At 37.3% G+C, this 14,101-nt stretch overlaps 2 protein-coding genes across 4 annotated transcripts in view; one reads left to right on the top strand and one right to left on the bottom strand.

Annotated features, from left to right (window-relative positions):
- The window catches only part of tbc1d9b (TBC1 domain family member 9b), a 31,535-nt gene extending 26,025 nt beyond the window's left edge, over window positions 1-5,510 (top strand). The window contains exons 20-23 of one of the 2 annotated variants that reach the window (XM_079629879.1): window positions 676-726; window positions 1,015-1,062; window positions 1,150-1,247; window positions 2,607-5,510. In XM_079629879.1, the coding sequence (XP_079486005.1) occupies window positions 676-726; window positions 1,015-1,062; window positions 1,150-1,247; window positions 2,607-3,221 (812 nt within the window). In that variant the 3' untranslated portion in view covers window positions 3,222-5,510. The remainder of the gene's footprint in view (window positions 1-675; window positions 727-1,014; window positions 1,063-1,149; window positions 1,248-2,606) is intronic. The other variant, XM_079629880.1, reaches the window with a different exon arrangement.
- Window positions 5,511-8,876: 3,366 nt separating this feature from the next.
- LOC307007610 (MORC family CW-type zinc finger protein 3) overlaps window positions 8,877-14,101 on the bottom strand; it is a 25,590-nt gene continuing 20,365 nt past the window's right edge. Inside the window, exons 15-17 of one of the 2 annotated variants that reach the window (XM_079629787.1) lie at window positions 13,412-14,024; window positions 11,590-11,837; window positions 8,877-10,225 (exon numbers count right to left, since the gene is read on the bottom strand). In XM_079629787.1, coding sequence (XP_079485913.1) covers window positions 10,072-10,225; window positions 11,590-11,837; window positions 13,412-14,024 — 1,015 coding nt within the window. In that variant the 3' untranslated portion in view covers window positions 8,877-10,071. The remainder of the gene's footprint in view (window positions 10,226-11,589; window positions 11,838-13,411; window positions 14,025-14,101) is intronic. The other variant, XM_079629788.1, reaches the window with a different exon arrangement.

Below are 14,101 nucleotides of genomic sequence, written 5' to 3'. Positions count from 1 at the left end.
TTCTGCCGGTGTCAGTACACAGCGCTCACTTTTCACTGTCCAATCAACAACCGCCAAATAAAATCACACCGTCCTTGTTTTTTGCTGTAATTTCCCTGTAGAGTGTCATAAATATACAGTACAGTATTAAAGTAGGTCGCAACTTCCATTTCATGCCGACTTTTAAAAGCAAAAAAAAAAGTCTAATTTTCTATTTAGAAAATATTTTTTTCTCATTTAATTTAGTTTGTTGCGTCGTTAAATCTGTTGTCTCTGTGAATACAGTTTGAAGAGATGCATTCAAACACTGCTGTGGAGCTTCACTTGTATTGAGCTGACTTTAACACTCTCTGAGAGGATATATTTCATTTATTCCAAACAAATGTGGACAGATAGTAATATATGAGTAATATTATTTTTAATGCGCATGTTTTGTCTGCTCTGGCCTGTCCCGTATGATTCTGAGGATGATTCGCTCCAGGTTTACGGATGGATAAATAATTATTAATACTCTGCACTCTCATTCTCCTCATTTGTTGTCTTCCTTATCTCCCCCTCTCTTTTAAACTCTAACACTTTCTTTCTCTTTCCTTTCTTTCTTTCTTTCTTTCTTTCTTTCTTTCTTTCTTTCTTTCTTTCTTTCTTTCTTTCTTTCTTTCTTTCTTTCTTTCTCTCTCTCTCATCTGATCACTCCAGATCCTCCCTTCCTGTCTCATCTGGACTTCCTGGCACAGGAAGTGACCTCAGGTTTGTGTCTGTCTGTCATCTCGAGTGTGTTTTCTCTCTCTCTCTCTGACGGTGTTGTTGGGCGACAGTACAGATTTTTTTTTTTTTGAACTAACCGCCTCCTCTATGGCTTTTGGTGTTTTCCAGTCTGCATGTCACCCTCTCACTTTCACATGGCATTATCTTACCTTTGTGGTTTTCTTCTCTTCTGTTTTTTTTCTCTTTTTTTTTTTGGCATTTGTAAGTGGTTAATGGCTAAATGTCATTATCATGCTTGTGTTTATTAATGCAGCATTAATGTGTTAACAGGCGACGAGCTGAAAGAGGCGGGAGACGGAGACACCGATGACAGAAAAGGTTCGCGACTGGATAATACTCTGCTTTTCATGACTCTGGTTGTTGTTTTAATGGCAGCGTCTCATTGCAGCTCATGTGTGTTTTCAGAGGAGAAGCCAAAGGACTATAAGTACTATCTGAGAATGTGGGCCAAAGAAAACGAGCCAAAGAAAGAGAGTATCAAAGATCTGCCGCGGATGAATCAGGTGACCAACATTCACGGATCTCAGACACTGGCTGTTGATGCGTTGGTTTGGGAGACGCATGTAGGCTACTCTGTTCACACTACAAGTGTTTCCCCCCTTACAATTAAGCGTTAATAAATCAGATGCGTATCTGATCAAAGACAAAATTTTTATCTGATCTTCTTCATTTTTTGCAGTAATTTCAATGTGAAGAATCAGATCTGATGCCATTTTTTTATTGCTTGTCATAATTGCCTGCTCAATTTACCTGAGGCGTGAACCCTAAAGTTATTTATGAAGCAAATAAATGTTGATCTAACAGGTTTTGGAAAATCACTATAAAATCGAATTGCTGATGACTCGTTTTGGACACAAAAAGCTCAATTTATCTGCACTTCGATACTTTGCAGACATTTTACATTCACAAACTGGTATAAACACACTATACTACATGGAAGTGAATATATGAAAAAGCATAATAGTCTTTTTTAACGTTAGATGTTGGATTGTGATAGTCATTTCTTTTATATTATCACTGTTAATTTCTGTCTGTTATTTCTTTTTTATATATACGTTTATTGGTTTGTGACTGTTGTGTTTATGTTTTTAGAGAATATGTTGTGTCGAGGGCGAGTAATGAATTTCCCCTTGTGGGATAATAAAGTTCACCTTGACCTTGAGGGGCAATTTTAATCATTTTAATAATTATATCTGACCTAGTCAAAGTCCAATGAATTTATTCATTTTAATTTGATGTACTTTCCCATCAAATCAGTATTAAAAGTAACGGTAACACTTTACAATAACACTTTAAAATAACAATAAGGTTCATTAGTTATCATTAATTAACTACCTTAATTTAACATAGATTAATAAATGCTGAAGAAGAATTGTTCATTCTTAGTTCTAGTTAATATCAATTTCAATATTTACTAATACGTTATTAAAATCAAAGGTTGTATTTGTTAACATTTGTTGATGTCAGTTCACAGTGCATTAACTAAACAATGAACAGCTGTATTTTTATTAACCAACATTTACAAAATGTAATAAATACTGTAACAAATGTTTTGCTCTTTGTTAGTTAATACATTAACCAGTTAACCTCATTGTAAATTGGGTTACACTTTATTTTAAGGTGTCATTGTTACAGTGTGTTTATATATTAGTACTGAGTAATATTAATTAACTAAATAACGATAGGGTTAGGGTTTGGGGGTTTAGTTGCATGTAATTATGCATAATTTACTGTTAATATGGTAAGTACATGTAAAATAAAGTGTTACCACACAGTAGCAACCTTGCACTGCAGTGTTTGGCCAATTAAAATAGCCTTGACATGAACATGTGACTTCAACCCATCTTCATGTGTTCCCACAGGAGCAGTTCATTGAGATGTGTAAGACTCTCTACAACATGTTCAGTGAAGACCCCATGGAGCAGGAGCTTTATCACGGCATCGCCACCGTGGCGAGTCTCCTGCTGCGCATCGGAGAAGTGGGCAAGAAGTTCAGCAACAACGGGGGAAAGAAAGCCGAGGCCTCGACCGCCGACGCTCTTCAGCCGGAGAGAGAGGACTCGTCCGGGGAGGGAGGATCAGGACAGTCCCTGGTCTCCAAGGCCCTGGCGGAGGCCCAGCTCGAGACGCCTCCGCCTACAGCGTCCGGCTCTGACGAAGAGGCCAAGGACGACACGTCCGTTTCGTCTTACTCCGTGGTGAGCGCTGGTTCGCTGCAGTGCGAGGACATCGCCGACGACACGGTTCTGATTGGCGGAGACGGGGCGGATCGGAGGCGGGGCAGCGCGCCGGATGCCGATTGGTCGATCACATTCGAGCAGGTTTTAGCATCGTTCCTCACGGAGACTTCGCTGGTTGACTACTTCGAGAAGAAACACGACATCCAGAGCAAAATTAAGGCATGCAAGATGCTGAGAGCGGTTGAAAGACAGATCAGTACGTCAAGCGATCTCGATTTCTCTCTGACCACACAGTGATCGCACTCATGCATGAACACACACACACACACACACACACACACATACAGATATGTATATGTATGTCTGTAGGAGTTGTCTACAAATGATGGTTAAAAAAAAAAGACCACGTTCCATCCTAGTTTGCTGGGTTTCATCATTTGAACGTGTCAACTTGCAGGTCTGGAATGGAGGATTATGGGATATGGCCCTTAGTACAAATCTAAATATATCTACAGGAACTGCATATATTACTCATACAGATTATTAACCAATGAAACATCACACTAAATATTTGATTTGCACACTCTTCTTGAGTCCCAGGTAGGAATGAGAGCGATTGTCTCGCATTAAAAGTGTACATCACTAATGCTTTCTTGCACGTGTGCTATAGCTGGATATATATCGGTGTATTTGGCGGTAAGAAGTGTCCTTTAGGTGATGAAGCTCACTTTAACTCTTAAAGCTCTACAGATTCACTTTGACCCCTCAGATGGAAACAGTTTGCACACAGCTTTGGTTCAAAGACATGTTTCTGTGTGTTAAAAATCCGTTTTTTTAACCAAGTCATCGCCTTGCTGTAATGATCAGACTCTTACCGTTGGTCCAGGGCAGCGTTGCGCGGGTTTGTTGTGGTGTTGAGCGGACATCATTGCTGTACGTTTACTGTCAGATGTGTGTTTGCCAGAAGATACACAAACGTCACATCGCTGGCTTGTCTTAGTCGTCCGGACCGTAACGAGAGGTACAGGAAAACATGTAGCCGATTAATTGAGCACTATAATGGCCTTTAATCTTGTTTCTTGTTTATTCGCCACAATATTTTCTGTTGTCAGGCCAAAGCAAGTACAATCAGTGGGCTTCATTCATAAAAATCAAGCAGAGCGAATTTGTGCAAATCACTCATAAAAGCATTTTTATGCAAATTGTAACATTTGAAATGAATTAAACCTTCGTTAATTGGATTGAATGCTCAAAAAAAAAATCTGAGTAAAATGTTGCATAGAGTTTTGTAAAAACACTACATTTATGTAAATTGATACACTTTATCAAAATTAAAATGATGTACATTGTTGTATTAAATCATTTTACAGATGTTTTTTAGGCATCCCGTGTTGAAAAATTCAGTGTAATTAAATTATATTTACATAAATTGATTAATTTAAATTGAAATGAAACCATTTTTATATAAATACAGCATTAAATTAAAAATAAGTTGACTTTTTTTTCTCCGTAAAAATTCTGTACAATTGAACATTCCGTAAAATCTTTAAATGATTTACACAAATTAGTTCTGCTTGTGTTTTTATAAATTAAGCCCGGTTACATTTTTTTTTTTTGTGGAAAATGCAATACAAGTTGCAAACTATATTTCCGTTTCTTTTGTATTAAATTTAGAGCTCTGTAACCTTTGGCCTGGCGATTTCTTGAGCCATAACGTTATGTTCTAGAACTATTTAAAGAAGGTTCATGATTAAAAAAAGAACTTTCTGGATGAATCTAGAACCCGTTGTTCTTGATCTTTAATCACATGACTGAGAGTCTGGACGCTTGCATTTAATGAGATGTAGTCGAGCTTCTTAAAACTGTAAATAGTTGCATATCACATTCTAATATCAGAAGTTTTAACGTCAAATCGTTCGCAAAGATCGTTCTTGTTTGTTTTCAGTCATGTATCGCTTTGCTTTTGTTTGTCCCATTTATATTCTATATTTGTGATTTTTAACAATTGCTTTTGTACTAAGTAAATTAGCTTTAAATTAAGCCTGTTCGGCTCGGTAAAGAACAAAATCTGAAAGGCTTCAGTATTATTATTTTCAGATGTGTTTAAAGAGCTTTAAAATATGAACGTGACTTAAACGGGCCGAAAACAACATTTGAACCAGTAGAAATGAGAGATTTTAAATCCATAATGAAGCATTAAAATACATAAAAAGGTTTTTAAAATGGGATTATAGCCGCAGATGTATACTCGTACTCGGCTCATCTCCGCTATGAAACACTTTTGTCATTTACGGTGAATCTGAATGTGAATGAATCTCCCGTGACCTCTGTCTAACTGTGAAAATAACTGGCTTCTCTTCACTGTGTTTCTAATTAACTATGTTAATTAATGCACAAACTAACACTGTTTCCACTTTCATCATGCGTTTTGCAAAAGAAGTGAATTCTTATTCTCTTTGTGGAGAGTTTCTCCTTCTGTAGGCTTTCTGTCTGTGACCTGCAGTTGTTATTACCTGATGTCCACTCATTTATTGTCATTAAACCAGTATTGTGTAATATTATGTAATAAAAATCAAGTTCAAGTCAGAGCGTATTTTGTGTTTTCATGCACATCCACTTATTTAGCCGAACTTTTGGCCATCTAGCAGTAACAAAAACACATGTATTTTGCGGAAGAACATTGTTCTGGTTGTGCTTCAGCTCTGCATGACTGTGCAAATGAATATAGTTACATCTCACGCTGACTATCTGAAGACGTTACTGTCCCTAATGAAGCCCTAAGCCCTCGCAATCTTCCTCCGAGGCCACACTTTCATGATGTATTATTAATGTATTGTTGATGTACTTGTTGCGTTGATTGTCGGGTAGAGGTCTGCAGCGAAAGGCTCAGCAAAAGTGCTCATCCAGGGTGTATATCAGGCGCAAAAGGGGGCGCTTACGAGCACCTAAAATGGCGCCTGGTTCAGATTACACGATTTTTTTGTCTGTTGCGATAGTCGCTGTCTCAGATTACGCGATTTTTTTGTCTGTTGCGATAGTCGCTGTCTCAGATTACACGATTTTTTGTCTGTTGCGATAGTCGCTATCTCAGATTACACGATTTTTTGTCTGTTGCGATAGTCGCTGTCTCAGATTACACAATTTTTTGTCTGTTGCGATAGTCGCTGTCTCAGATTACACAATTTTTTTGTCTGTTGCGATAGTCGCTGTCTCAGATTACACGATTTTTTTTTTGTCTGTTGCGATAGTCGCTATCTCAGATTACACAATTTTTTTGTCTGTTACGATAGTCGCTGTCTCAGATTACACAATTTTTTTGTCTGTTGCGATAGTCGCTGTCTCAGATTACACGATTTTTTTTTGTCTGTTACGATAGTCGCTGTCTCAGATTACACATTTTTTTTTTGTCTGTTACGATAGTCGCTGTCTCAGATTACACAATTTTTTTTTGTCTGTTACGATAGTCGCTGTCTCAGATTACACGATTTTTTTTTGTCTGTTACGATAGTCGCTGTCTCAGATTACACATTTTTTTTTGTCTGTTGCGATAGTCGCTGTCTCAGATTACACAATTTTTTTGTCTGTTGCGATAGTCGCTATCTCAGATTACACAATTTTTTTTTGTCTGTTACGATAGTCGCTGTCTCAGATTACACAATTTTTTTTTTGTCTGTTGCGATAGTCGCTATCTCAGATTACACAATTTTTTTTTTGTCTGTTGCGATAGTCGCTATCTCAGATTACACAATTTTTTTGTCTGTTGCGATAGTCGCTATCTCAGATTACACAATTTTTTTTTGTCTGTTACGATAGTCGCTGTCTCAGATTACACAATTTTTTTGTCTGTTGCGATAGTCGCTGTCTCAGATTACACAATTTTTTTTGTGTTACGATAGTCGCTGTCTCAGATTACACAATTTTTTTTTGTCTGTTACGATAGTCGCTGTCTCAGATTACACAATTTTTTTTGTCTGTTACGATAGTCGCTGTCTCAGATTACACGATTTTTTTTTGTCTGTTACGATAGTCGCTGTCTCAGATTACACTTTTTTTTGTCTGTTACGATAGTCGCTGTCTCAGATTACACTTTTTTTTTTGTCTGTTACGATAGTCGCTGTCTCAGATTACACATTTTTTTTTGTCTGTTGCGATAGTCGCTGTCTCAGATTACACATTTTTTTTGTCTGTTGCGATAGTCGCTGTCTCAGATTACACAATTTTTTTTTGTCTGTTACGATAGTCGCTGTCTCAGATTACACAATTTTTTTTTGTCTGTTACGATAGTCGCTGTCTCAGATTACACGATTTTTTTGTCTGTTGCGATAGTCGCTGTCTCAGATTACACTTTTTTTTGTCTGTTACGATAGTCGCTGTCTCAGATTACACTTTTTTTTTTGTCTGTTACGATAGTCGCTGTCTCAGATTACACATTTTTTTTTGTCTGTTACGATAGTCGCTGTCTCAGATTACACATTTTTTTTTGTCTGTTGCGATAGTCGCTGTCTCAGATTACACATTTTTTTTGTCTGTTGCGATAGTCGCTGTCTCAGATTACACAATTTTTTTTTGTCTGTTACGATAGTCGCTGTCTCAGATTACACAATTTTTTTTTGTCTGTTACGATAGTCGCTGTCTCAGATTACACGATTTTTTTGTCTGTTGCGATAGTCGCTGTCTCAGATTACACTTTTTTTTGTCTGTTACGATAGTCGCTGTCTCAGATTACACTTTTTTTTTTGTCTGTTGCGATAGTCGCTGTCTCAGATTACACAATTTTTTTGTCTGTTGCGATAGTCGCTGTCTCAGATTACACAATTTTTTTGTCTGTTGCGATAGTCGCTGTCTCAGATTACACGATTTTTTTGTCTGTTGCGATAGTCGCTGTCTCAGATTACACGATTTTTTTTGTCTGTTGCGATAGTCGCTATCTCAGATTACACAATTTTTTTGTCTGTTACGATAGTCGCTGTCTCAGATTACACGTTTTTTTTTGTCTGTTGCGATAGTCGCTGTCTCAGATTACACGATTTTTTTGTCTGTTGCGATAGTCGCTGTCTCAGATTACATGATTTTTTTGTCTGTTGCGATAGTCGCTGTCTCAGATTACACGTTTTTTTTTGTCTGTTGCGATAGTCGCTGTCTCAGATTACGCGATTTTGACTCGTAAAATCTTGTCGTGTCGTGGACAAGAAACATGTCAGACTACACGTTGTTTTCCGACCAGTCATCACGTGCCGTCTCACACACTCACATTCACCCTGATTAACAAGTTTATCAAGAATACTTTTTGTGCGCAATTTTTTTTTTTTAAATAACGACTTTATTCAACTCTTGGTGTTCTTCTGTGTGTGTCTCTGAGTGAGTTCACGTAGTGTAACAGCGCAGCGCTTCTGGGTTGTACGTCAGAACGGAGGCTCACTATTGGCCAGCATCACACACATGACCAGCGTCGGCCAATAGTGAGCCTCCGTTCTGACGTACACCCCAGAAGCGCTGCGCTGTTACACTACGTGAACTCACTCAGACACACAAAGAAGAACATCAAGAGTTGAATAAAGTCGTTATTTTTGTGTGTTTTTGCGCACAAAAAGTATTCTCGTCGCTTGATAAACTTAAGGTTGAGCCGCTGTAGTCACTCGGACTATTTTAAACATTGTCTTTACTAACTTTCTGACCCGGCAAGTTTCAATAATAATAATAGAAGCCTATGGAGGAGTGAGACAGCTCTCAGATTTAATAAAAAAATATCTTAATTTGTGTTCAGAAGATGAACGAAAGTCTTACGGGGAACAACATGAGGGAGAGTAATTACTGACAGAGTTTTCATTTTTTAAGTGAACTAACCCTTTAACATAATGAAAAACACCTTTTAGAAGAAGGATTGAAGATGTATTGACTCATTATTTACATTTTGTTAATTAAACAAAAAAAAGTTACAGTGTACCTTTAACTCGAGTTGTCCAAAAGCGCTTTATTGCATAATCTTCGAGAGGACGACAAACCTCGTAATCATAGTCACGATTGAAAATAAATGTGCCAAGAAACCTCTTACAAAACAACAACACTGATGACTTTTATTATATGATGAACAAAGGGGCCTTTTCAGCCTTTTATTTGAAGGCTGAAACTTCAAATAAAAGATGATGTGGTGTTGCATAAGTATGCATTTGCAAAATTAGATCATCAGTTGTTACAAAATAGTAAAAAAAATATATAGAAAAAAATAATAATACTAAAAAAAACGTTTTTTATTAAAAGCTCTTAAAGAAAAGCAGGTTTAAATATGTACAAGCATAAAAGCTGCATGTATGTGGACAAAAGAGCAATGCAGCTGAAGTGTGTGTGTGTGTGTGTGTGTGTGTGTGTGTAACCTCAAGTGCTTGTGACATGATTGTGAAAGTACTTTGACTTGCAGCACTGGAGAGACAGCAAGTATTTTTGTCAGATCCATGCATGCAAAATGAGTTCTATAAATGTTATATGCATTAAACATCATCAAGGCTCATACACCTGTGCATATTGTTGCAAAGCCTCTCTATGAGAATCGTGACCCTGGAGCACAAACCCAGTCTGGAGCCGCACGGGTATATCTGTGGCAATAGCAACTATACATTGTATGGATCAAAATTATCCATTTTTCTTTTATGCCAAAAATCATGAGGATATTAAGATCATGTTCCATGAAGATATTTAGTAAATGTCCTACCGTAAATAAATAAAACATGTATTTTTGTGAGTGAATGCAGCACAATCGTGAACATAAATGCACAACTTTAAAGGAGATTTTCTCAATGTTTACATTTTTTTGCTCCTCAGATTCCAGATTTTCAATAGTTGTGTCTCGACCAAATATTGTCCTATCCTAACAAACCACACATCAATGGAACGATTATTTATTCAGCTTTCTTATAATGCATAAATCTCAATTTTAAAAAAATTGACCATGTGACTGGTTTTGTGGTCCAGGGTCACAATTCACCAGCTTTCAGAATAATTATATAAATGTGTTTGTGTGTGAAATGTAGCTTTAACCTCATATATAAGTTGTTTTAATGCTGAGTTTTGCATGCACCGATGCCGCGGGGACCTGTCGGTCTTCAGTCTGTCCTTCAGCTTGGCTTGTGATTGGCTGATCCCGGGTGAAGGCTCACAGGTTGTTGGCCTGTATGATCTGCTGAAGGATGCTGTCCACATCAATGGTGTCGTAGCTGATTCCCTGCATGTCCAGGTCTGGCAGGATGGAGGAGAGTAATGCGACCACGTTTCGCCGGATGGACCGCAGCCTCTCCAGAGTCACACTGCTGTCAGGGAGGAACAACAGAGATGCTCATATACAGGGAAATACACTGTGCCGCTCAAAGTTTGGGGTTTGTATGAGTTTTTTATGTTTAATGTCTCATATGTTCACCAAGGCTGCATTTATTTGATGGAAAAAATACAGTAGAACTAATTAAAATACATGTTTTCTATTTTAATACATTTTTAAAATGTCATTTATTCCTGTGATCAAAGCTGGATTATCAGCATCATTACTCCAGTCTTCAGTGTCACATGACCCTTCAGAAATCAGTATAATATGATGATCTGATGCTCAAGATTATTATCAATGTTGAAAACATTGTCGTTCTGCTTCATATTTTTGTGGAAACTGTGATATTTCAAGATTCTTTGATGAATAGAAAGTTCTAAATAATTAATTTAACGCATTTGTTTGACTAAATCTTTTGTAACAATCTAAATGTCTTTATAGTTATATATGTTAAAATAATGCATCATTGCTAAATAGTATATGATACGAATTATGTGTGTGTGTATATATATATATATACACACACACATTTAAAAAATATATACACAAAATAATACAATATATATACAAAATGATATGTATATTTGTGCAGTATATTTGTAATACAATTTTACTTTAAATGTTTGTATTTGATTTAATTTTTGATTTAAAATTTTAATTTAATTAAAATTACAGTGCTGTAAAATCAATTAATTGCATCAAACAAAAGTTTGTAAAAATGTGTGTGTGTGTGTATATATATATATATGCACACATATATATATATTTACAAACGTTTGTTCATGCGATTTTGATCAATTTTGACAGGACTATATCTATATATATCTTTATATATATATACACTATATACATACACAGTACACATATATATATATCTTTATATATATATACACTATATACATACACAGTACACCCAATATATACATACACACACATATACAGTATATATACACATGATAAGAAAAAAATCAGCAAAGAATATAAAGAAACTAAAACTTTTAAATCTGTTTTGTACACACACACACACTTTTGTACATTACCTTTATGAGGACATTCATTGACACAATGCAATCTCTAGCAATTTACCCTAACCCTACCCATCACAACTAAGTGCCTCACCCGATCCCAAACCATTACCCTAAACCGACCCTTGACCTCATTATAACCTTATCCCTTAAACCAAGTCTTGGCCCTCAAACAGGCCTTTAAAGGGGTCTCAGAAACTGAGGACCGGCCAAAATGTCCTCACTTTACTCTCTTTGTCCTCACTCCAATGGTCTAAAACTCCTCACAAAGATAGTTGTACAAGTATACACACACACACACACACACACACACACACACACACACACACACCTGTTGTACATGAGGTTGGGTGTGTTGGTGCTCTGGTCTCTCCTCTCGTGTGTGTCTCTCTCTGCTTGCGTGACGCGGTTCAGCAGTGTGTCTCTCTCGGTCCTCAGCTGGCTCAGGTCAGTGGACAGCGACTGGTTCTCGCTCTGGAGTCTGGCTAACGTCTTGCTCCAGTACAGCTCGTCTCTGGGACTCGTCGCTGCCTCCTGCTGGATCGGGGACGAACTGCTCCGCTGCGCTTCCTCGGATTTCTGCAGATTAAAGGTATTCAACAAGGTTCGTACGATTTTCAATTAAATATGTTTTGTACTCTGATTAAAAACTACACAGTCTTACTGATTTTAAATGATTCACCAAATTAGACTTGTTACTACTCAAAATAATTAACGAATGAATAATTAAGGACAAATATGATATAAAGATATACTTTATCCGTATATTGCAATAATTGTGATAATACCTTTATTGTGATATATACCATATAGCAAACCTGATTTTTAATTTAGTTTCAAAATGTAACTTAGCTCTTTATATAAAGTTGTATATATGAGTATGTCCAACGTTTTGTTGCATAAATACAGTACCGTCACGTAAAGCGAAAATACAAAATGTAACTATATTATAGTTTAGCTCTAATCTACAAGGCATTAAGATACTATAAACATTAACGGTAACACTTTACAATAAGGTTCATCATTAGTTAATTACCTTAGTTAACATGAACTAAGAATTCTTCAGCATTTATTAATCTTAGTTAATATTAATTTCAATTACTAATACGTTATTAAATTAAAGGTTGTATTTGTTAACATTAGTTATGAGTGAGTAATGCATAATGCACTGTGAACTAACATGAACAAACAACGAACAGCTGGATTTTTATTAACCCCTTAAGCGGCACCCCCTTTTTTTTTAATAGACATGAAAATGCACATTTTTGGAATATTGATGTAAGATTGGTCTTGTTTTAAAGAAGACATTTGGCAGATTTTTGTAGAAGTGAAATAAATTAAGGAAGTTAAACAGAAAAAAAGTTATAGAAGTTTGAGTGTTTGAAAATGTACAATGTTAACATTTTTATTATTCATATTTTATATAAAATATGTATTTTCAAAACCTGGAGGACTCTAAAAATGCATAAAAGCCAAAAAGTTGTGTTTCAAATTTTATGTTGATATCTCAAAAAATCAGCTTTCAGTGAGATTTAGTTTGGGCGCAGTACCACACTTCTCCACTAGTGGACATTACTGCCCATATAAGGGCGCCTCCATTTCCATATGTTGTTTGAATGATCTGAACCATTATTGTTACAATTTTCATACAATTTATGAAGTAGACATCCTATTCAGAAGTAGTGTTGGAAGTTTGGCAAATGAATTCAACCTCTAAGAAACACAAAAGATCACGTATGTGCATTATAGCTCGCTGCCACATCACTAATGCTGAATCTATTATTATTTTTTTATATTCAAAAAATTTTCAGACCTTTTTTTCTAAAAGAATTGAATGGATGCTATCATTTGAACTTTTGGCATGAAAACAAACTGAGGTTTCTACCATTCTTTCATGATTTTTCATGTTCATCACTATTTCAAAATAAAGGTCTGAACACGCCTCAGGAGTATGAACATATTATTGTTGCAAATTGATACATTTTCGGATTTTGATTAAAGATTACGAAGCCAAAATTTTTTTTTGTGTGGATTGACTTGCATGGATGAATTGTTAACCACAAAGCGATCAATTTAGGCAAACAAAGTAAATATGGTCAATTTTGATATCATGTGGACTTTAAACTCGCTTAAAAAAAGCCTTTTAATTTTACCTGACACACAGAAAGTTCCTCGGCCGACATCGCATTCAATCTCTCAGCGTTTGTCTCACACGACACCGAATTCCCGTTTTGCGGCCCAAGTCGCTCCTCGACCGCGGCGACATCAGAAGGCCCGCCCCCTTCCGCCTCCGTTACCATGGCAACCTCCGGCTCGCGGATGCCCAGGATCCGCTTCAAGCGCTTGGCTTCCCGCTCCAGCTGAGCGAGTCTCTGAGCGAGAGCGGCCCGATCCGATCCGTCGGTGGGTAACGGGGACACGGGCTGAAACCCCGAGCGGCTGAGCGGAGTGACCACCACCGTCTGAGCCGTGGTCATGGAGGAGTGTGGAGAGAGCGGGTGGAGCGGGACCCTGGGCTGGTCTTTGGGCATCTGTGGCCCCTGAGACGTGTGGGGCTCCACGGGGCCCTCGAGATGAACGCCGTCCTCCTGAGACGTCGGATCCACAGCTGGAGATGTGTTGGTGTTCGCCTCTGATTCTGATCCGTCGTCCGGCGCTTTGTCTGTGGTCTCGGGCTCTCCCTCAGACGGGACGTCTGGAGATCCAGCATGCTTTAGGGATTTATTGGCCTTTTCAGTGGGTGTACATGGTTCTTTCCGTCTTTTTCTAAAAAAAAAGTTGGCAAAATGAGTGAAAAGTTAAAAGAAGATGTTCTGATGCCATGGAAGCCAAAATATGATGAT

Source organism: Phoxinus phoxinus (genome assembly GCF_949152265.1).
Source record: "Phoxinus phoxinus genome assembly, chromosome: 12".
Classification (NCBI taxonomy): Eukaryota; Metazoa; Chordata; class Actinopteri; order Cypriniformes; family Leuciscidae; genus Phoxinus; species Phoxinus phoxinus.
The sequence above is the reverse complement of the archived record's forward strand: the minus strand, read 5'-3'. Positions and strand labels throughout refer to the sequence as shown.